Source organism: Rhinatrema bivittatum, chromosome 3, assembly GCF_901001135.1.
Source record: "Rhinatrema bivittatum chromosome 3, aRhiBiv1.1, whole genome shotgun sequence".
Classification (NCBI taxonomy): domain Eukaryota; kingdom Metazoa; phylum Chordata; class Amphibia; order Gymnophiona; family Rhinatrematidae; genus Rhinatrema; species Rhinatrema bivittatum.
This window is the reverse complement of record NC_042617.1, coordinates 478,955,568-478,979,680: the sequence shown is the minus strand read 5'-3', so window position 1 is coordinate 478,979,680 and position 24,113 is coordinate 478,955,568. Positions and strand designations below refer to the sequence as shown.

At 38.9% G+C, this 24,113-nt stretch overlaps 1 protein-coding gene across 3 annotated transcripts in view; it reads right to left on the bottom strand.

Moving 5' to 3' along the window:
• KLHL29 (kelch like family member 29) overlaps nt 1–24,113 on the bottom strand; it is a 1,215,123-nt gene that overhangs the window by 683,121 nt on the left and 507,889 nt on the right. For all 3 annotated transcript variants that reach the window (XM_029595999.1, XM_029596000.1, XM_029596001.1), the window contains one exon: nt 18,943–19,254. In XM_029595999.1, the coding sequence (XP_029451859.1) occupies nt 18,943–19,254 (312 nt within the window). The remainder of the gene's footprint in view (nt 1–18,942; nt 19,255–24,113) is intronic.

The following is a 24,113-nucleotide window of genomic DNA, read 5'->3' as shown; positions in this document are numbered from 1 at the left end:
TAGTATGCAAAGGGTATGGTAGTAATAGTTACCACTGGAGCATGCCTTGGGAATCAAACTCCTTTTATTCTCACAGGGCCTGATCTTACAAAAACATTTACATGCTTAAAAATGTGTTTTACACGTGTACTGCACTTTACCCCTGTAAGTGGGCTTTTGAAATTTGCTACAATATATGCTATTGAATTGTCCATAGGATTTACTTGCACAAGTGCACTTTATGCGGGTAAGTGGCTTTTAAAAATTGCTACAATAGTAGCAAATTATTCCCTAAAGGGCTTGTATCTTGAAGTGCAAAGAACAACTGTCCTCTAAGTATCGGAGAAGGAAGAGAAATCAGGAGCAGGGCATGCCATGGAAAAAAATTAGGACTCAATGTGAAAGTAGCATAGCTATAAAAATTACTGCCCATTGTGGGGGCAAACATAAGAGGTGAATAAAGAAGATATTGAGAAATGCTCCAAGGACGGAGAGGCGAAGAGAGAGTTGGTTGGTGTAAGGAGGAAAAAGTAATCATCTGTGATAGGATAGAAAGGAAGGATTAAGTTGGTGATGGAGAATAGATAGAGTGCCTGGAGAGAAGTAAATTAGTATTTTGGGAGTCTATAAAAGAAGACAGATAAATCAGGCAGTAAAAGAGGAGATGAAGAAATAGATTGAAATTAAAGGAAATACATTGAATAAAGAAGAAATGAAGATTAAGAGTTAGAATTTTAAAAGTGTTGCTTGCACAAAAATGGCCACGTATACGCACACGTGGGCCGCACGCAAGCAACACAAATTTTAAGATGCTAGGAAGAAAGCATGTGCAGAATAAGGAAGTGAAAAAGAGGCAGGGTGAGAAAGAGAGGAGAGAGAGAGAGTACCTCCATATAGGGTCAGTCTGATACTCTCTATATAGGTACCACTGTACAGAGGGACTTTGAATCGGGGTGGGTTGGGGTTAGTGGGGGTGTTACAGACACATTCAGAGGTATTCATAGTAAAATTGACATCAGTAAAGAATTGTAGTCCTTATAAGTGATTAAAAGGAGTAGATTTGTACAATGCAATTCCTCATGTTAGACTATCACTTATAAGGACTACAATTCTTTACTGATGTCAGTTTTACTATGAATACCTCTGAATGTGTCTGTAACACCCCCACTAACCCCAAATCACCTCCCAAACACTCACCCCGATTCAAAGTGCCCCTCTACAGTGGTACCTATATATAGGGTATCAGACTGACACTATACAGAGGCGCTCTCTCACTCTCTCTCTCCAATGGGCACACACTAAGCAGCGGTATTATAGACTAGAGAAGAGAAACTGGGAAAGAATCAGGGGTGTACAGCTCCAATCTCTAGTTTTCAGGATATCCACAACAGATAAGTATGAGATATGTTTGCATATATTAAATCTAGGGGAGATTAATTAGCATATTTTATTAACCATAAAAACAGAATAGTTTATGTTTTTGGAGACTAGAGTTGCACAATCCTAATGTAAATTAAGAAGGGGCAAGACAGTTAGCAAGTCAATCTTTGAAATAGAGATCAGATTTTTCCTATTATGTGTCAATGGGAAACATGGTTAGCAGATGTGAATTTAGTTCTCATCATGGAAGCACAAAACTCTCTCACAGATTGTTCTTCAAGTTGACGTTAAAATAACAGAAAAGATAAGCCTTCTGTATTTTACTGGGTTTTTTGCAAATCATTACTTTGATTTAAATATATCAAGGTTGGCTTTTACCTGATTTAAGTAATACTACTGTATCCCTATAAAATACAAAATGTCCCCCCAAAATTCGCAGATAAGTGGACACATGTCTCCATATGATAACATTGAACTGAAGTCCTATGGAGGGTTGCAGAAGAGTGTATAACAATGGGGGCAATATCCCCCTGGGAGAAAAGGGGACAGGACCAAGGAAAGACAAAGGAAGGCCATGCAGCCATTTCATTTTGAAATCCCCATGCCTGCTTTCTCCTACCTTTTCTCTGTATACTTTTCTACCTACAAAGTATGTGGGAAGAAATACTTGCCTGCAGCACTGGCCAAAAATGTTTTAAAGGGAAATTGTAATGGGGGGTTTTTCTTTAAAAGTCCACTTGCAGGCCGGAGGGTCACAAGCTCTGCAGGGAGTTTATAAATTCTCCTCCCTGCATTTTCCTTTGTATTTAGTGGGTTGAAATGTTCAACTAATTATTTGTTCCCTTGCTAATGGCTTGCTCTTCCCCTCTTAAGCATATGGGTGGCTTGCTTTGACTTTTCATTCTTGTTTATGTTACTGAATTACATTATACCAAGCTTTGGATATGTTTACTTGACAGTTTAAAAGTTTATGTATAATATACTGGGTAGTTAAGCAAAATAAGTAGTTACCCAGTCCCATGCCAAAATCACTCAACACCATCACACTTAAAATTTAACTAACCACAAGTCTGAGTAAAAATGGGCTTAAAAAATAGTTTGTCTTGTTTTATTCTATATGAAAAAGATCTGAGAATTCATCTGCCAGCCTCTAGCCTCTTACCCAACTCTATAATGCATTTATAGTATAGCAGTATTACTCTTAGGTAGTGGAGTTATTCCACAAATAGAGGTACCTAGCTGGTGAAATAAGTCACTCTGTGGTACCACAAATAAAACAGTTTTACTCAGTTCACTAGTTTCTCCCAGTACCACCTAAATCAGAGCTAATTTAACTAAGTAGACAGTTGCATTCATTCTAGCACTGGCAGAGGGAAACATGATTCCATTTCCAGACGGTTTACTGCCAATAATTGTTGGCAACATGTAAAGAAAACAGAAGACAGCTCAAATGATTCTCAGCCACAATAAGCTGAAAACACACACACAGTATGGCTAACTAAACTGAAAGTTAAGGAGAGAAAGCAGGATTTGTTTACCTGCAACAGGTGTTCTCCGAAGACAGCAGGATGTCAGTCCTCCTACATGGGTGACATCATCTCATGGAGCCTGGCATGGAAAACTTATCTCAAAGTTTCTAGAACTTTGACTAAGCTTCACTGAGCAAGTTCATACATGCATTATACCATGCAGCCATGCGAGGTCACCTCAGTTTTATAACATAGAATTACAATAAAATAATAGAAATACTGCCCATGAAGTGGAAACAATAATATAATATGACGAAATAGTAGGATATCTTTGGGTTGCAAATATGGCTATAATTTTCTTACTATCCCCAGGTTGTAATAGCCTAATTTAATCAGATTCTGAACGTGGGCTTTCACTGTTAACCTAGTAGCAATACTCCTAAATCCCATACTACAGGGGAGATGGAGATCTCTTGCCCCTCAAATCTGAATTTAAGTAAGCTCATCAGTGACTGTTCATCTGGAGAGAAAATGAACTTCTATTTTTGATAAATTTAATGATAACCTATAGTGGAATAGTCATTTCTGAATGGCATGTAGATAAACCTCCAATTCACTTAAGGCAGAGGTTATGGAGTTTCTAACTGGAAAGAACTGGATATTGCCTGCATGTATCCTAAAGTTTAATCATAATCCTTCCAACAATTTGCACAGTGGGGTCAGGTACACATTAAACAGTGTGACTGAGTGTCAAACCCCGTAGTACTCCTGCTTTAACTTCTAACCACCTAGAATTGTGGATCTCAAGTACCACTTGGTACCGAGTTATCTAGAAATGATTTAAACCATTTTAGCACAGTATTAGTAATTCTTAGCGAGATGTGTTATTAATATCCTATAATCAACTGTGTTATTAATATCCTATAATCAACTGTCAGAATATCTAGAAACAGAATATAACTTTGGATACAATTAAAACCCCATAAAATAGTATCTGTCAAAGAGAGCGGAAAAACTTCAGCACTATCATTTTTTCTAAATCCATATTGCTCCAAGTTTAACAGGGTATTCTCTTTTAAGTGATCACAAAATTGTTTGTGGACAACATTATCAATTATCTTTGCCAAAAAAGGCAATGTTAATATAGGTCTATAATTCCCAATTCCAATGGGACTGTAAGGATACTGCCAGCAGGGGCCCTCAGTAGATCATGTTCATGCTGCTTCAGTTCTTCAAGCATGGAGAGCCTGCTGGCAGCCATATTGAGCATGACTCAGCACTGCCACTCCTATATAAGCCTCCCTTATGTGCTGCTCCCTGCCTCAGCTTGGGTCTGCTTAAGTCTAGTTGTGGCCTCTCATTTTAATCTATGCCTTGTCCTTGCTTTAAGTTTAGCCCCATTATTGTAGCCTCCTCTCTGTGTTGTGTCCATGTTTGTCTTTTATTTCTTCTTGGTTGTTTATGGCCTTAGTTTGGCCCTCTGTTCTTTTGCCTTGTTTAGCCTTGTCTTTGGATGTATCCGGTCTGTAGGTTTGGTTCTGTTTTGTCCATTTGCTTAGCTGTCCTGTGGTGCACCTATAGTGCAAGTCCTGCCTGTATCAGAATCTGAGGGCTCAACCCAAGGGGGAAGTGGTTGGTTAGGCAGAAGATTCTATCCTGCACAACCCTGTTCTTGGCTCCAGACCAATCCTGTCCTGGGGGTTACCCTACATAACCAGCCAGAGTAGCCATGACAGGGTCAGCACAAGAATTTTTTAGTATAGGCCTAATGGTGGTCTTCACAGAGTCTGGAAAATATTCTTCAACTAGTGACAGATTCACCACACTTTTAAAGGACCTGCTTGGATGGAATTTAATGCAAAAAAGGATGAATTTAATTTATCCATAATATGTTGGACTTCCACATTTGAAACCATAGAAAAGGTATCCAATCGAGAGGCAGATATAATAGCAGGGGTAGTAAGATTATCAGATAAATCAGGAAATTTACTACATAACCTTTTTACCTTTTGATGGAAAACACTGCAAATACATCATTATCAAAAGGTAAGGAACCAAAACTAGCACTTGATGATGATCTAATAGGAATTCTTGCAAGATTTTTCACTATCAAAAAAATGAATTTTTCATCAAAGTCAGTGTCATGGATTGTTTTTGGAAATGAAAAGCTTTTACGCGGTGTCAATCACGTGTCTATATACCATTAATTGGGTTTTATACTTCAAGGTAGATTTGTCTTTATGCCATTTATGTTCACGTTATTGTAATCTTCTCTCCTCTAAGGTTCTGAGTACCATGGTAACTTTGCTCTTTTTCCATCCCCTGTCCTGAAAGTACAGTAGGAGGTGAATTCATCCATTACCATCTGAGTTGTTCTTTCCTAATCAGCCACAGAAATGGTATCATAATTTATCCATTCCTGGGGCCTTGGCAGCTTTTCTTTTATTTTTTTTTAGTGTCCACATGCCGACACAGAGTAATAAGTTGGTTCTCGGGTAGAAGATAAGTTACATTGTGATTTTGAAATTCCGCTGAAATCAGTCTATGATCCAACCAAGAGACTGAAAAAGTTCTCATTTTTTCATGTTTGTATTTCAATCTGTTTCTATGAAACATCAGGTCAGTGTGTGACTAGCATTGAAAGTTTTGCAAAAGAATGATAAAGGTAAAACACCAATGTATAAACTAAAATCACCTAAAACTATTGTAAAAGTAGGATCTGAATCTATAATCAGTCAACAGCTCAACAAGTAAGGATATATTATGGGATAATAGCCCAGGAGGGCAATAAACCAGACACATTAAATAACTTAAAAGGAAGCATCATAACTTCAATAGTGGATAAGTCTAATGAAATTTCAATAGTGGATAAGTCTAATGAGTTTTTACTTACAACCATTAAACCTACCCCCTCAATCACTCTGGTTTGGACAGGGATATCACTGAAAAATTGGCTAACACAAACTGGTTAAGAATCACCTGGTCTGTCTCCAACAACCAGGTCTCTGTTATACAGAAAGAGGCAGGTTTCTCTTTGTTGATAAGATTATATAAATACTAGGATCTTTTTTATTTTGTATTTTTTTTTAACTATAGATTGCGCATTTATCACCATGATGGATAGTATCAGACAAAATTACTGCGTGATGAAGCTTAATTAGTCTAAAGAAATTATACTTTCTCTCTCACTGCTTCATACTGTTTAGGTTACCTAATGGACCATATCTACCCTGTCCATATATCAAGGGGATTGACTGTTCAGCAGGGTTCATTCTTTAATCATCATCCAGGCCTGGTATTAACATTACTATGACTGTAATACTATGCCAAATAACCTCTTCATATGGAGGGAAATAAACAGACTTGGCACTCCAGCACTTGACTAGACTATAAGCTCAATGAAGCAAGGATTGATTTTTTTTTATATATATATTTGTTCAATACTACATATGTCTAGTAATGCTAGTAGTGCTTTAAAAATGTCATAGTAGTAGTAGTAGTAGTAGTAGTAGTAGAAACATGGAACTATGCAGGGAAAGACCTGCTGGCTTTGGAAAGTACATTTTATTTACTAAAAGGAAATGTATCGGATAAAATGATTAAACTAAGGGGCTTGATTGTTACCAAGATCCTATACATATGATGGCCCCAGTTTAATACATACAATTTTAATAATAACAAAAGAAATGTTTAGTGAATGGAAAGTGTGGGTATTGTCTTTTACTTCTGGTCTTCACAAAGATCTTTCCATCTTGCCAGAACCTTCCTTACGTATTTCCATACCTTAAAATCTAGAAGACCAGGACCCTGGTATTTGCTCTTATATTAAATGTCTGATGATCACCAGAGCTCAGGTGATCATCTATTTAGTTGTAGCATTCACAAATTATAGCCATGGTAAAGGCCCATCTCAGTGTCTATATAAAAACATACAATTAGGGGGAGCTCTTGAGCAGTGACCAAGATGGATTCTTGATCCAGCTGCTCTTCAAGATCCACACTGAAATTGTATTTTGCCCATCTTATTTTTGAGTGTGTTTTTAGGATTTTTCATAATGGGAGAGCAAGACAATATCTACCGCAAAATCTGGGAAGGTTATAGCTGCTTTTGCAGCTGCTGTTGGCACAAAGCACTCGAAAAAGGACCCTTCATCGCTGGAAAAACTGTTGCATGCTAAACCGGTGGCATCTGCTGACATGGTTCTTGCAGAGCTGAAGCAGTTGAAAGATATAGTTTTCATATTAATCTGGAGCATATTGGCCATCTGATTGGATTTGTCAACCATGTCCCAGCAATTGATGGCCTTCCAAAAGTGGCTGAAGGAGGTCGAGTCACAGACTGCGTTCACTGCTCTTAGCGATGGGCCCTCTCCCGAAGCTTACCCAAGGTGTATTGCTTGCAGAGGGACTTTGAGGATTTAGCAAACCAGAATTGCAGGAACAACATACACATCCTCGGAGTTCCAGAAGGCACCAAAGGTTCCGATACGATAATATTTTTGACTACCATTGTTCTGAGCTACCTCCAGTTGTCTTTTGACTTACCTTTTGAGACTGAACGGCCCACCAGATTCCATCTAGGCCTCTTCAGAATTCTCAGTTTCCAAGGACCATCATTTTTAAACTGTTCTGCTACCCGCAGGTTTTGGAGGTGCTATCTGCTGCTCATGCCAAATCGCCCATTACATTTCAGGGGCATACTCTCCTTTTTGTGCCTGATCTAGCCAAAGCTACGGCTGTGAACCATAAAGCCTTTCTGGCCTTCCAACGATGCCTGCAGGTGCAGGGAGAGATATGGCCTCCTCTATCTGGCGGGGATGGGAGTGACCTGTCACTGTTAAATGAAGATCTTTTGGTGCCTGAGGACCATGCCATTTCTTACTTCATTAGAATCTGCACAAGAAATGGTGACCTGACATTGTTTTATCTCACGTCACCTTGTTTTTTCTTCATTTCTGACTAAGCTGGTCATAGTTGGGGGTTCTCCTTCGTGCCTGGTAGGTCAGTGATTCCTGGATTGCCTACACCTTTTTGGTTGCTACACATCAGTGTTCCCAGGGGGGAAACACTGTTCTTTTTGTGATGGACTCTTTTTGGAATTACATTTCTTATATTTCACATTCCTGCTTGGGCGTATTCTCATTTCATTTTTTGTTCCAGTTGGATCTTGTCTGGCCACTGGTATTGCTCTAAGGCTCCTTTTATTCATATTGCCAAGTTTTTGGCTCTGGTTGTTTGTCATAATACCACTTTCTTCTTCATGTTTTTCCCTTTTTTTTTTTTTCCTATATATATTTTTTTTTTACTGGACTGCCTTGATTTTTCTTTTTTTATTATAATCCATAGGTTTGTAATGTATGCCTTCTCATTGAGTATGTTGTGCTCATTTTTGGGTGCATTTTAGTATTATGGCTATTGCTTCTACTTTACAAGTAATTTCTCTCAATGTTAATGGTCTTTCATACCCTATTAAATGCAAGAAAATATTATTGAATTTACATTCTCTGCATGATGCTGTGGCTATGCTTCAGGAGACACATATTTCGTCAGCGGAATAAATTAATTTGAAGCAAGCTTGGGTTGGGGAGGTTTTCTTCAGTCATGCACAATACAAGAAGAACGGGATAGCTATTTTAATTCATAAACAGCTGGGGGTTCAGGTTACACAACACTCTGCAGATTCTGAGGGTCATTGGGTGTCTTTGTGAGTTACCCTGGGGTCTGAGCATTTTACTTTTTTCAATCTTTATTCTCCTACTTCTGATGACCTTGTCTTCTTTCAAGATGTTTTTCACAGGTTTTGGAACAGGGCTCTTCCCAGCTGGTTATAGGGGGAGACTTTAATCACCCTTTAAATCTCATTCTTGATAAGCAATCCAATGCCAAAATTTCCTGCACTAAGGCATATAAGGTTCTTCCATAGCCTTATTGCTGCCTCCGGTCTTGTGGATCAGTGGCAACTGTTTCACCCTACTGGTAGAGATTGTACTTTCCCCACCTCCCTCCCTCACTATTTTTTGGTTTCTGGTTTCTTTGCCTCTAGCATTTCTTCCACTACCATACATCCCGTTTTGGTATCAGATCATTCTGCCATTTTACTTACTTTTTTTTCTCTTGCTTCCCCCTCAGTGGAAGATCATATGTGGCGGTTTAATTTGGCGCTCTTGGAGGATTCAGCCTTTCCTGAATTCCTCCAGGGTAAAATTGCTGATTATTTGCTCAATGATACCTCAGATGTGTTATCTCCAACACTTTGGGCTGCTTTCAAAGTCACAATCAGGGGGGAGATTATAAGTTACAGTATTAGATCTCAAAAGGCCAAGGTGCTGCACTTTCCTTGTTACATAACTCAGTGGCTCAGCTGAAAAAGGACCGTGTTTCTTGCCCATCTCACGCCACTTTAATGAGCTTTGCAGAAGACGCACAATGAGTATAATAAACTTTTGACTTTACATGCTGGTAAATCTCTTTTCATTCAGAAAGCTCAGTATTATGCAGAAAATAATAAATGTGGGCACCTTTTGGCTAGTTTTCTGAAAAGAAAAGGGAAAAGAAACACATTCAAGTGACCAAATCTCTGTCTGGAGGGGTTATGCTATCTGATGTTGATATACAGCAAGCATTTCAAGATTTTTATATAAACCTGAATCTAACCCTTCTGTATCTGATCTTAACAAGTTTTGTTCACAGTTACTGCATCCCTCTCTGTCTGTGAATCAGCAAATGCTTTTGGATAGTTCCATTACTTCGGCTGAAATTGTCTCCGCTCTGTCAACTCTGAAAGATGGAAAGGCACCTGGACCGGATGGCTTTAATGTGGACTTTTATCGGGCCTTTCAGAAAATGCTTGTTCCTAGATTGTCCACATTTTTTTCTGATTCGGTGTCTTCTCATGCCTCTTATTTTTTCTCAGAGCCAGTATTGTGGTACATCCAAAGCCAGAGAAAGATCCCTGGTTAGTCTCTAATTATAGACCTATTTCTCTTTTGAATACAGATTACAAATTGTTTACTAACATACTGGCTTCTAGGATGGCAGATGTTATGGGTACCCTTATTCATCCTGACCAATCTGGCTTTATTAAGAATTGGTTTATCTCTAATAATACTTGCCTCTTTTTACATGTTCAGGAGCTGGCCAAATCCTTCCCCTCGCCTCTGATTGCTCTCTCTTTCTGGATGTTTAAAAAGCATTTGACAGAGATGAATGGCAATATTTGTTTAAAACCTTGAGATGGTTTGTTCTGGTACTTTCTTGGCTTGGATTCAATTAATTTATCATCCCTCAGCTTTTCTGTATCTCAATAATAGGTTTTTCTCCCCGTTTTGAACTACATAGAGGTACTAGACAGGGTTGCCCCTTATCTGCATTCCTTTTTAACCTGGCTTTGGGACATTTACTGCTGGCAATACGGAATAATCCTGCTACTGAAGGTGTAGATTTTGGCTCGGATACTTATAAGCTATCAGCCTATGAAGATGATGTTTTGTTATTTATTGCTAATCCTGCTTCCCCCTTCTGCACCTGTTTTCTCTCAGCTCAATTTACTCTTCCTTTTCTGGGCATCAAATCAACTGGCATAAAACTGAGCTTCTTGCCCTTAATTCTTCCGGGTCTAGAGTGGACGTATCCGCATATTAGTTCACAAAGCAGAACAAGGTCTCAAATATCTGGGGTTTTTTTTTGCAGAGCTACTTCTCACCCTTTCTCAATGTGAGGCTTCTTTACTGTAAATGCTACAGGACTCTGTATTACATTGATCTCCCCTCCATTTATCTTGGTGGGAGAGGCTAGATATTATTAAGATGGTGCTGACTCCTCGTCTAAATTTTGTATTTTCCAATATCTATTTTTTTTCTGGTGATTTTTATAAGCAAGTTGGCTGCTTGCTTTCTTTTCTCTGGCATAATAAATCTCCTTGTATAGCTCTCTCCAAACTGAAGGTGGATAAGTGTTAATTTTCCAGAATTGTATAGTTACCATCAAGCATTCATTTTACAACAGGGCTATCATTGACTCTTTGCTTTGCATTCTTTCCCTAAGGGACCTCGGTGGGTGCATCTAGAATGAGAGATACATGCACCCCTCCTAAAAGGGGTTGTTCTGGGAATGTCTCCTATTGGTTCTGTTAAGTCCCATCCAATCTTAAATTCCACCCATTGGGCTTTTACTCTTTGGCTCCTGCCTTGTGGTTTTTGAGGCTTGTGCCTTTATGGCATCATCATCAGTATATTCTCATTGGGGGAGCCCCTGTCAATTGGAGAGGCTAGCAAGCTTGTGGTATTTGGTTCCTTTCCACTCTTACTCGGGATCACTCCTTCCTTTTTCTTAAATCAGGGATCTCTATTCCTTGCCTAACTCTCAGTTTTATGCTTGGTTGCAACTTCGTGACTGACTCACACCTTCTATGCTTTCTCAATTACTTTTTTCTGACTCATCTCATTTATATATGCTTTACCGAGATTTTGGATCACTAGTCCTTGAAAGAATCTTCATTTCCTGTGCAGACTGGGTTGCAAAATTTATGGCTTTCAGACACTGAATGTTCTTTTGATGCTATGGATTGGAAGTATTTCTGGTGTTCCTCCCTGCATGTTTCATTGTCTTCCAGTTTGACACAATCTTCTTTTTTGGTTTCTCAGAAAGCAGTGTGGACTCCTCGGAAACTTTTTAGGACAAGCCTCTTTTTAGGGCAAGCCTCTTGCACTCACATTCCTGTTGGCCCTACTCTTCTGCTAAGGCTACATTATCTCATATGTTATATTTCTGTCACATGTTTTTTTCTTTTTGGCAAAAGATTTATTTATTTATTTATTTTAAGTTTTTCTATACCGGCATTCGCAATAGATATCGCATCATGTCGGTTTACAATTAACAAGTGGATAGGTAACAAAACTCTGTAAAAAACTAACATTTATCTTAATAATAATAATAATAATAGTTGTAGTAATAATAATGATAAAAAACATTAAACAAGAGAAGGTTAAGGTATGCAGTTACAATAAAACAAGGGAGTAATACAACTTGGAGCATAGAAAAGAAGCTATTAAGATGTGGGGAATAGTTTAAGATGTGGGGAATAGTTAAGATTAAGATTAAATTAAGATTAAATTAAATTAAGTTTAAATTAAATTAAGATTAAATTTAAATTTAATTTAATTTAAATTAAATTTAAATTAAGATTAAATTTAGATTAAATTAAGATTAAATTAAATTAAGATTAAATTAAGATTAAATTAAATTAAATTAAGATTAAATTAAGATGTGGGGAATAGTTTCCCAGGTATTACATCTGAATGTTCCCCTTACTTACTGTATTGTCATTTTTCGGGGGGCGGCCTTGCCATTTGCTCTTTCTCCTATACATCATAAATTATTGGACTTTTTGCTTGTTCTTCCCATTCATTAAATTTTGTCATTCTGGAAGCACAGTGACTTACTTAACGAACATTTTTGGTGGAATTCCATTTGTCTCTACTGTAAGTATGAAAAAGCTTTTGCTATTAAGAGTAGTCTTGCTTTGTGGTCTCAGGAGTGGAAACTACTTGATTATTTTAACTCCTTTTAGTGAGTTAAGCTCCTGCACAACCTGCAGTTTGTAATACTTTTGTTTTATGGCATACTTCGGTGCGGCCCTGGACTGTATTTTGTGTTTTGTAGGTTAGCATTTTTGTCTTTGTCCTTGTAGTTTTTCTTTGATATTTCCATCTTTGTCTTTTGCAATTTTTGTCTGTTTTTTCAGTATTATGTATTATTTTTACAATAAAAAGATTTGAACAAAAAAAAATACCCATACAATTTTTTAAAAAAAATTAATTATAAAGCCACAAAGCAAAAGTGTTTGCAGAAAAATATCAAAGAGTGCAGCTCCCATTAATTGTCTCACAGATAGTCAAGACTCCAAATTTAGCGAGGTCAATCATGATCTAAATCTCATGTGCTTACATACATTATAGAGAAACCCTTCCAGCAAGGTTCTAAAAAATAGTCCATCCTACTAAATGGACTTTATTATCTGCTTCCCTGTCGCGCTTCTCTAACCATGGAGTACAAAGCATGTTATAGTACAAATGGGCTTTATAGTGAATATAAGTACAGTAATCAACAGTTTAGCAAGTAAAGGTCATGGTTTACAGGTTTATATGTTCTAGAGACAGGAATACAGGCATGAATTCCATTAATAGCATAACTTAATAAGGCAGGTATATAACAAATATGGACAATGCTCAGCAAAGTCACGAGAGTGTAGGTTTTAGTATAACAAATTTCAAGTGCTAGGGCAGCCATATATGTGTGAATTTCAAATCTCATCTGAGCTGACAGCCTATACCCATTGCATTATCTACTGAAAAGTAGCACATGTAGGGGAAAAACAGTAAGTCAATCAGTGAAGCATCACCAACTCAAGGGGGTGGCGATTAGTGGAAGCATCATTGTTCAGCTCAGTCTAGGTGAGGCTGAGCTGGGATTATAGGGGTGCAGTCAGGAATAATGATCTGATTGGAGCAAAAGGCTATTATAAATGGCCAGGTTTTCTGACATTTTCTGAAGGTGAGGAGATCAGGTGTGAGCCAGATTTCTAGTGATAGGAAGTTCCAGTGGGAGAAACCTGATCCTGAGAAAATTCTTTTCCTAATGATAGTCTCATTTCCTTCAGGGATCAGAATTTTGAATTGTCTAGCATAATGATTGGGAAGCCAGTGGAATGTTCTCAGAAATGGGGTAATTCTGTCAATTTTTTTCTTTCAAAGCCAAGGCAATTCCCCCTTTTGAGAGTTATACTAAGTTTGTTGTAGTGAAGCCAGGTTGAGATCTTTTTGAGACAGCTCTTCAGGTTTGGAATTGATTGACCAGGGTCTGGGTTTAGGGGAGAAAGGAGCTGGATATCATCTGCATAGGTGTGGTAGAGAAATTGGGAGTCTGATTAGCTTGCCAAATGGAGCAGAGTAGGTGTTAAATAATGTTGGGCGAAGATAGATCTTTGGGGATCACCATATGGGATAGGGTGAGGATGAGAAGATGCCTGGCCAAGAGAGAGTTTGCATGCAGCAGTGAGGAATGATTTGACCTAATCAAGTGCTTGGCCTGTGAGCCCAAGGCCATTCAGGCATGCGATGAGGATATCCTGTTCGATGGTGTTACATGAAATAGAGATCCAAGAATATCATGAGAGCATTTTTCCCATGATCCAAGCAGAGTCAGAGTTTGTCTGTTAGCCTTATTAGAGCCATTTCAAGAAAATTGTGCAAAAATATGCATTACTCAGAAAGTCTGCAAAATTGTTTTCTCAAAAAATGACAATGGGAGATCTCGCTATAACCCAGCTGATGTTCAAGAGTTATAGGAAGCATAGGTGAATCACTGTTGTGCTGTTGCTAATAAACAAATAAATTACTCATGAAGGTTGAAAGCCCTTGCAAAATGTGTAAGTGATTTTTGTTGTGATAAAGAATGCTTTCAGACAGTATAGAAATAAGGATCAACCAACAAATAGTAGCCGATACTTTTTTTATTGGACTAACATCAAAACTGCACTTGATGAAGGGTGCATGGCTCTATAAAACTAGAGACAAATGAACTCAGAGTCCAATAAAAGGGTATCAGCAACTTGTTTACTGACCCTTATTTTTAAATATTCAAGTGTAAAAACATGGCAACCACAATACTTTGCTCAAGATTCCATAGAAAACCTCAGCTATCAACCTGAGACAAAAGATGCTCCTGAGCCAAAGGGATACAAAAACCATCCTAAGCTTCACTAGAGGCAAAATACACTGTCCTGAATGGACAGATATCTACAAGAACCGCAAGAGTAGAAACGAATGAGCTAGAGCAGGTAGTGTACCTGGTACTACTCATTTCACAGATACTGCATGTTCATCAACCTCTTCAGGCATTTTAAAATAATTTCCAGATTATAAAAGTAAATGTTCTATAAAAAGAATTCTCTTGGTAATAACATTTCAAATTACAACCAAGACAAAACTCCTGAACTGTAGCTGTGCTGTAAAATTTTTAGTGTCAAAAGCTTGTATAAGCAGTCTAGAAAATAATTTAGGAAAACCATATTCTGTAGTTATAGATACCAATCACAGCCAAGAAGTTATACAAGTACCTTGTAAAATGTCATAGCCCTTAATAATCTTTACAAATATCTGAAGGCATGAGACATTTAAAATAATGCAGTTGCCGACTGAATTAAGCTATTATTCCACAATACCTGTTTTTCTAATAACTACTTATAATTTCAACTATAACTGATTTTGAGGTAAGCAGATATGGCAAATGAAAAATTGTGGCACAAGGTCTACAGATAATTCTAAAAAACTGTATTATACATAAAAGTACTACTGCTTAATAGCAGCAAATTATTGGCATGCAAGCTCTAAAGTGTGCAATCCCTCATGTGCATGATTAATGCCAATTCCTAGCCTACCTGCATGCTACTCTCTGAAAATAACAGAAATAAAGATCAATAAGCAAAATAACAAGGAGATGCTCTCTCTTAATTGGACTAATACATTTGTTCACTAGGATTTGGGAGTTATTCTCTTTCTCTCAGGTATAAAAAAAAAAGTCTCATTCCATTTTAACCTGAGGAAGCGAGTGTATCATCCAAAAGGTAACCAAGAAATTTACTAAGTTAGTCGAATAAAATGGTATAGTCATATTTTTTGGTTTATTCACATTTATTTCCATGCATTCAAGTGGACAAACATACTTTAGCCCTCTTAAAATGAGCTTCCTATGTTCAAGCCTCCCTCATGTTGCAAAACAGTATTTTGACATCAGTCTACATGGTTTCACCTCGCCTATGACATGCATGAGATTTGTCCTGCATTTTTTCTAAAAAAATAAAACACAAAATCAGCTGATATTTTTCTAAGGAGGAATAAACCCTACATTTCTGATTTTAGCATCTAGTAAACCATTCCCTAATGTTTCCACAGATTAAAATATGATTGCAAAATAAGGGCTTGATTCATCAAGGCAGTTTCCCCATAGACATAGAATGGGAGAAATGCCTTAGTGAATCAGGCCCTTAAATGAAGAAAATTCATCCAACAATAAAAGCCCTCCCTCCCCTTCATAGTCTTCCCCCAAATAATCTACAAGATATATAGGTATGTTGGAGACCATGCTTCTCGCTTCCAGAAGATAATACAGCTACAGATTATCTGCTCAATACCTGGAACAGAATCACTGATCCAACCAGCAGTTACACTTGAGCTACTAATTCCTAAGCGAGGAATGTAATAAACTAGCATTGAACTGTGCTGACCACAAGATTTGCCTCAAGGTTTTTCCTTATAAATTATAACCCAAATGTATTCTTCGTTTGGGAGTGAGAAGAGGCCACTGCACATGCACACCAGGGTCAGCACTGCTGCTTAAATAAAATGACCTATCCTCAGAACATTTATAATGAAAACATTTAGCTAATGTCTCTTTTGCAGTATTGACCTTGCTTGTCTACAGAGTGAGAAGAAAAATCAATATGGCATGGCTGTAAAGTTTCCATTTCTTCTCAACTTACTTTAAATAATTTTAATGGCTCCGTTTCCCTGTCTTGAGTCTACTTTAATTCAAAATTTACAGCTACTGAAGTGAAACGGAACTGAAGGGGGTTTATTAATACTCAGAGAAAAAAACCACCACATTGAACCCTCTCTTTATACAGTGAAAATTAAGAGGCCTTTATTTCTTCCTAAGGTTCAAAAATGGATTAATGTGCATTAAATGCTGAAATCAGCACCCAACATGCATTAAAAAACATGTTATTGGTAACCAACATTTCTTGTTTCTGATTTGAAAAAAAAAAAAATCAACTTTCACATACAACAAAAATTAAGGAGCTGTATCGCAAAAATGCTTATTTATATATAAACAGATTAACATGGTCTATGATAAGTAACGAAAGTTAACACCACCTTGCTTTCCAGTGCTCTCAGCGGAGGTTAATGCACCTGCCCATGCTCTTGGTCACTTGCCCACTAATACTTAAAAGGGTTTAAACACACATGCTGCCCTCTTCCAAAACTCAAAATCCCTGTAGGCCCCCCTCCCAGGTGCCACCCACCTCAAGTGTACAACCATTGCACAACCCAGCATCCTGTCCAAAATGCCAAACATCACAAACCCCTCCCCTATCCCATGTTGCCACTTTCCTTCCCAGACCACCACCCCTACCTGGAGGAGCTACTGGGTCCCTAATGTAGAACTGATGCCCATTAGGGACCCAGTAGCTCATGCCTTGCCAGCACCAGAATTCAAAATGGTGCCTGTTCACCTGAGACTCTACTTTGCCTCACACATGTTGCTAAGTGGCCAATTTGCTAAAGAGTATGATCATCAATGAAAGCATTAATTTGCATTACACATTCTTTAACAAGTGTTATCACATTAAAACACAATAAGCACAGTAAACCTCCACTATTTAACACACTTTAAATTGGTTTCCTACATTATCATTAACACAAATTAACAAGGACTTAATGCAAATATTTTTAATAAGCTGCACTAGATGTAAATTCATTCAAATCAGCATACTAATACTGAACAAATTAATGCAAAACATATTAAGCAATGTGAATTGCATTAACCCACTGGTAAATGCCAAAAGTTAACTATACCTCAAGAGATGTAGCTAAATGCATTATCCCTAGCGAGTAACTTGAGTCCAGATGGGGGCCGCAATGCCCACACCCCAGTAAAGAGAGAAAGCCCTCTATGGGTCAAAGTTTCCCACCTACCGATCAAGAGTAAGGGCCCTACATAAGTTGAAACTCTCCCTAACCACACAGGAAGATAAAGGCTCACTCCAGCCAGGTAATTCCCCTCTCCATCTACCCTATCCGAAAGGTTTCCAACTGACCATGGGGGCAGAAGAGAGTACAACATTCTCTTGCCATGCCTGGCGACCCCACCTGTCTTTTATCCCTGGGAACTTCAGCCCATGGAGGGCTTTACTCTTGTCTCAGGGGTTGCGGAATGGCAGGGAATGTAGACCATGGGAAGCCCTTATTCTTCAGTCAGAAGGAGGGTGAAGCCCATATTACGGGTTCTATTATAGGTGGCAGTAATGCATAAGTGTGATCTCCTACAACAACATCTAATTTAATGCCCAGTTTACTAGAGTCATTAAACTGTTAGTAAATTGGATGTTAAATTGAAAGAGAACATCTCCATTAAAAATCAGCTGTCAACACAAGTTAACAGCTGATTTTAACATGACGTACTACATAGGCCCCTGATGGCTAATTATATTTAATGTGTTCTCTACAGGAGGATTAAATGCCTTCCAAAAAGAAAAAGTAAGAACATGTAACATTCTCAAGGATACTCAGTCATATTTGCCCAGGCCAAATACAGTTATGTATGCAGTATAAGAGTAAGAATATGCATAGGTAAGTTAGGTCCACAGAAAAACCCCAGAAAGGCATATACACTAACAAAGATATGGAAGGCCCACTTCTTAGTTTCTACAGCATGCTGCCAGAGTTATTTTCTTGTGCAAGTACCATCATCGATACTCACTATTCTTGGTGATTCAAAAAGTCCAAGAAAATGGACTTTATGAAAATTGATCCCCTCCCCCCTGTGCAGGTAACTTATGTATGTAGTGCCCAACGCATAACCCTGCTTGCAGAGAGGTGTTCCCGGGGTGGGGCGGGGTTGGGGGGGAGGAGCTTGCATTTACACACAAAATTAGAATTTGTTTTCAAAAGCATGCACATATTCTTTTCTTGGGAAAACTGCCCACAGAAAACAACAGGTTTGGAGACTTATGGGTAATTTTCCTGCAATCTTCCAAGTAAAAATAGGCCCTTGCTTTCACCTTGAAAACTAGAGTGGGTAACAAGCACCTACGGACTCTGCACCGATGCAGCCACTTAGAAAATTACCCCTGTTACGTGCAATCTGTTGTCTGTGAGTCTCTTAAGAGCAGGCCGTATTCATTGAAGGTTAGAGGGTTTCATACTGCGCATACAACTGTTCTCGACACCGGGACAAATTTGTGGCAGTCTGGTCTCTTGTGAAAATCGTTTTACTGCTGCGTGCACTCCAACATCATGAGGATAAAAAAAATACAAAAACAGAAAATGAATCTTACTTTGGTTGTTGGAGCTGTTGAGGGATTTGTCCCGATGTTTGTTATCACGTCGCTGCTGCTTGTGGTAGAAGCTGTCGTGACTGGTGTGGGAAGTCTGGAGGGCACAATTGGCAAAGGCAAAAGGCCAGGTCTGTTGTTGCTGTTGCTGCTGCTGGTCGTGCTGCTGCAGTTAGTACTGTTCATATGGTTGGCACTGGGGCTCCATTCCCAGTGCTCCCACACACCACGATAATCTCTTTCAAACCGGCTGTGCTGCCGCGACATCTCGATGGAAAATTTTTGTTGATTCTCAGAGGATATTTGACAGCTCACCTGTAAGGTTAAAGTGAAAATAACTGAATTCTAAAAAGTAATAAAGAAAAATATTTTGCAATCTAATTTTAAAAGAAAATTAATAGAAATGACAGCATGTCTCTATACATTTTGGGAAAGTGAGGTTTACTCGCTCCCTTAACCTTCTATACAGATAATACCATAAAGCACAAGCTTATTCTTTCATGGGAAAACAATGCAAGGAAATCCTTAGCATTGCAACAATGCATGGTGTTTTAATTTTGAAAACCATCAATCGTATTTTAGACATATTATTAGAGATGTGGAATCATTTTGATGAGTCAATTTTCAGTTTATTTTAGATAAAATCTGAATCCTTTTTGGTTCATGTGGTTCTGTCCTATTAAAGTTTCTGGGGGAAGCAAAGCAAGCATTTTTTTGTATTCAATGCCAGAAAAGCAGAGCCATTTGGGGATGGGACAAAGAAGGAGCAGGACAAATAATATTTCAGCACATTTTCAACCAGGCTATCGCAGCTGACAGCTGCATGTCATGACCTTATTTTTTTTTATATGATGGTGAAACTAAGAGTACTTTGAGAAGTGATTATTTTGTTCTTAGTCATTTACAGAGGGGAATGTTTGGGTGGAATTAGCAAAACAAAGTGGAGAAGGCCATGGGGCTGGATGAGATACATCCCAGGATACTAGGAGAACTAAAAGAGGTGCTGGTGGGTCCGCTGATGAACCTGTTCAATAGATCCTTGGAAACAAGCTCGATGCCACAAGATTTGAGAAGAGCGGTTATACCACCACATCACAAAAGTGGTAGCTGGGAGGAGGCTGGCAACTGCAGACTGATTAGCTTTATCTTGATTATGAGAGACTCTGCTGAAGGAAAGAATAGTAACAAATAAATAGCTCATAAATTAATCAAATCAGGTTATGCTAAACCGTGCTTATTACACAGACTGAAACCATTGCTGACTCACGAAGACTTCCGCACAGTCCTGCAAACCCTCCTCTTCTCAAACCTAGACTACTGTAAGTCATTTCTACTTGGAGTACCTGTCTACTAAAAAAAAGTACAACTACTACAAAATTCCACAGCAAGGACCCGTAACAGGTTCAAGAAAATTCGATCACATCTCACACTCTGATAGCTCTACATTGGCTACCAGTACAATCCCAAATCAATTATAAAGTCTTAACATTAATACATATCACCATCCATTCTAACAACTCCGGACTAGTAGGCGTAGAACTACAACCATACAAGCCACAGAAACCACTAAGATCTCAAAACAAAGGAATACTAGCTGTTTCATCATTACAAAATACTCATCTAACAAAAATAAGAGACCGTGTGCTCTCCATAGCAGGCCCTATTCAATGGAACTCTCTACCTGAGACACTACATCTGACTCCAGAAAGAAAGACATTCAAACATGAACTAAAAACATGGTTATTTCAAAATGCCTATAACATAACTTGAAATTACCTGAACACAGAGCAAGCACCTACAAGGACTAACTTACTAAGAATCTACCAAATGATCTAAATATCTCATCACATCCCAACAACTTCCAAATAAATAAAACTGTAACATATTTTATAAACCACCAACCTTATATCCCGGTACCTTGAGTTAAAAAGTACTAGAACATCCCTGTAGATATTTATCATCGCTGATTACATTAGTCAATGTATGCATCGATTTATAATACATATGAATGCTATATGATTACATTAAGTCAATGTACATGTCGATCTACAATATGCATATCATGTTGTAAACCATAGTGATCTTCATTTGGAACGACAGTATATAAAATGGCTAAATAAATAAAATAAATATCTACAATCCAGTGGGTTGCAAAATCCAAGGCAATATGGTTTTTCCCAGAGGAAGTTTTTGTCAAACGAACCTGACTGATTTTCTGATTGGGTGACTAGAGAATTAGATCAAGGAAGAGCATTTGATGTGAGGATTTCAGTAAAGAGTTTGATATGGACCAGCATAGGAGACTCATGAATAAAATGAGAAGCCAGGGAGTTGGTCTCAAAAGTGAGAGAATGGATTTCAAATTGGTTGACTGACAGAAGTCAGCATGTAATGGTAAATGGATCCTACTATGATAAGAGAGTGGAGTGCTTCAAGAGTGGTCCTAGGACCTGTTCTTTTCAACATCTTTGGGAGTGATATTGCAGAGGTGTTTAGAAGCAAAGTCTTTATTGTAGATGACACTAAGCTCTGCAACAGAATGGACACACCTGAAGGCATACAGAGAATGCACAGTGATGTAGGAAAGCTGGAAGAGTGGACAAAAGTTTGGAGTTAGGATTCAGTGTCAAGAAGGTATTAATCATACACAAGAAAAACCTTTCAATAAAAAGGAAGCTGTAGAACAAGGGGTTATGATTTGAAACTCCAAGGAGGTAGACTCAGAAACAATGTCAGGAAATATTCATAGAAAGGGTGGTGGATGCATAGAATGCCCTCCTGGAAGAGGTGGAGAAGACAAGAACGGTAATGAAGTTCAAAATGGCATGGGATAAATAATACAGAGGATCCCCAATGGGTAGAGGAAGGAAATGTAGAAAAGGGATAACATACTGCTAAATTTAGATGTAACATTTCTAAATAGAAATAAACTGCACAGAGCGGCAGTTACTGCCCTTAACAGAAAGTAGGGGATAATCTGCACAAAGAGGCAGTTACTACCCAAGCAATTTGCTAGGCAGACTGGATGGACTATTTGGGTCTTTAGTTGCCACATTTACTATGTTACTATATTGAATTTCAGAGAGAAAAGGCAAAAATTCTAAAGCTCCTTGCTTCAAAACTTAGAAAAGATTAGAATACAAGATAATTTATAGATGAACGTATGCTGTTGGGCTCACCAACACTCAGGCCGATTCAGTAAAAGTCACGGGAGCCCGCTCTCCTGTGCGCGCGATTCGGGGGAAGAATATGCTAATGAGGGCTCACAGTAAAAAGAGGCGCTAGGGACACTAGCTTGTCCCTAGCGCCTCCTTTTTGACAGGAGCAGCGGCTGTCAGTGGGTTTGACAGCCGACGCTCAATTTTGCCGGCGTTGGTTCTCGGAACCTCTGACAGCTACGGGTTTGGAAAATGGACGCCAGCATAATTGAGTGTCTGTCTTCCGACCCAAGGGCCACCGGCCGATTTAAATTTTTTTTTTTTAAATTTTTGAGTTTTTTTAAATTTTGGGGCCTCCGACTTAATATCGCTATGATATTAAGTTGGAGGGTATACAGAAAAGCAGTTTTTTCTGCTTTTCTGTACACTTCCCAGGCGCCGGCAGAAATTAACGCCAGCCTTTTGGGCAGCGTTAATTTCTGAAAATAAAATGTGCGGCTTGGCTGCACATTTTACTTTCTGTATCGCGCGGGAATAATTAATAGGGCCATCAACATGCAAATGCATGTTGCGGGCGCGCGTTTTCAACACGCTATTACCCCTTACTGCAATGATGGAATGAAACATGCTCTCACATGCTCGCACTGTACTGTATCGGCCCGATAGTTTTTAGCTGTAGTGTGGGGTGCTACCTAATAGCAGAAGAAGGTCTAATCTCTGTGAGAGGGGTACAATCACAGTAAGATTACTGCTATAACTGACATCATACCAGTGGCTGCAGGAAAGAGAGATTATCTGATTGTTTTCTGCAGCATGGGCAGTGCCATGAAGAAATGGCTGCCTCCTTTTTCTGTGCAAAAGGTTCAGTGTGATTTTTTTTTTTTTTTTTACCATAGCTTCAAGTGGTTGGCAAAAGAGACCAGTATTCTTTCCCCTCTCCAGCATAGAAGACCCTTGCACAAATTGTGGATACGGGGAATGGATAAAGACCTGTTGGCATACTGGGCACACAAGGCCAGACTTCAATAAAATCGCCCAGCATTTTCTTTCCTACCCAGCAATCAGTGTACATAGCAAAGGTATTCTCAATGGCAAAAGACATTAGGAAGCCACATCATTCAGAGTTGGCACCAGAGTTGGTGGAAAATTTGATTTTCCTTAAGATAAATTCTTCTTTGCTGGATTTGCCTGTATTGCCATGCAAGTGGCAGGTGGACTGAGTGCACAGCTATATCAAACTAATGACCGCATTTTTTGACTTCAACTCCTTGCCATGTTGTTGCCAGTTGCCACTTCTACTGCCATTACCTGGCCTCCTCCTCATGTCCTGCCTCTCTTCTGGTTCAGCGCCTTGCTGTGTTAGCCACTATTTGCTTTCTGGCCTGCTGCTCCTACCCTGTCTCTCTCTCCTGGATATACCTTTAAAAAGGCAAAATCTCCTCCCCTTCTCCTCTCTGGATACTTTCCGATCTTGGAGCCTTGCTGCTGCTCGCTGCCTGGCCTGCACCACATGCACTGCTGTTTTCTGGTTCAGCACTTTACTGTGTTGTTGGACCATTGTTGCTGCCTGTCTGCTCACTCCTCCTGCCCATGCTGTGATGTTCACCCTCAAAAAGAAAAAAATTTACAAAAACATCTCCTCTGCCCATTTCCGGATGCTTTGGGATCTTGGAGCCTTGCAGCTGCTCTTAACCTGGCCTGTTCTTCATGCACTGCCTTTCTTTTGGTTCAGTGGCTTACTGTGTTGGGCCACTGTAAGGGGTGGATTACCCTATCAGGGCTTTGGGCATCATGTGGTTTGTGTTGATCACAGCGGCCCCATGCCTGCAGAACTGCGACCAACACCAGGTCCCCAGTGCTTCTTGCATAGCAGGAGCCTCTTGCTCACTATATATTTATATTTAGGCTATCAAAAAAGTCTTTCACTTTCTCATACTCCAGGCATGCACAACTTTTTGCAGACAATCATCACACGGTTGGTGTTGACAAGAGTCCATTCCGCTGTATTGCTGGTGG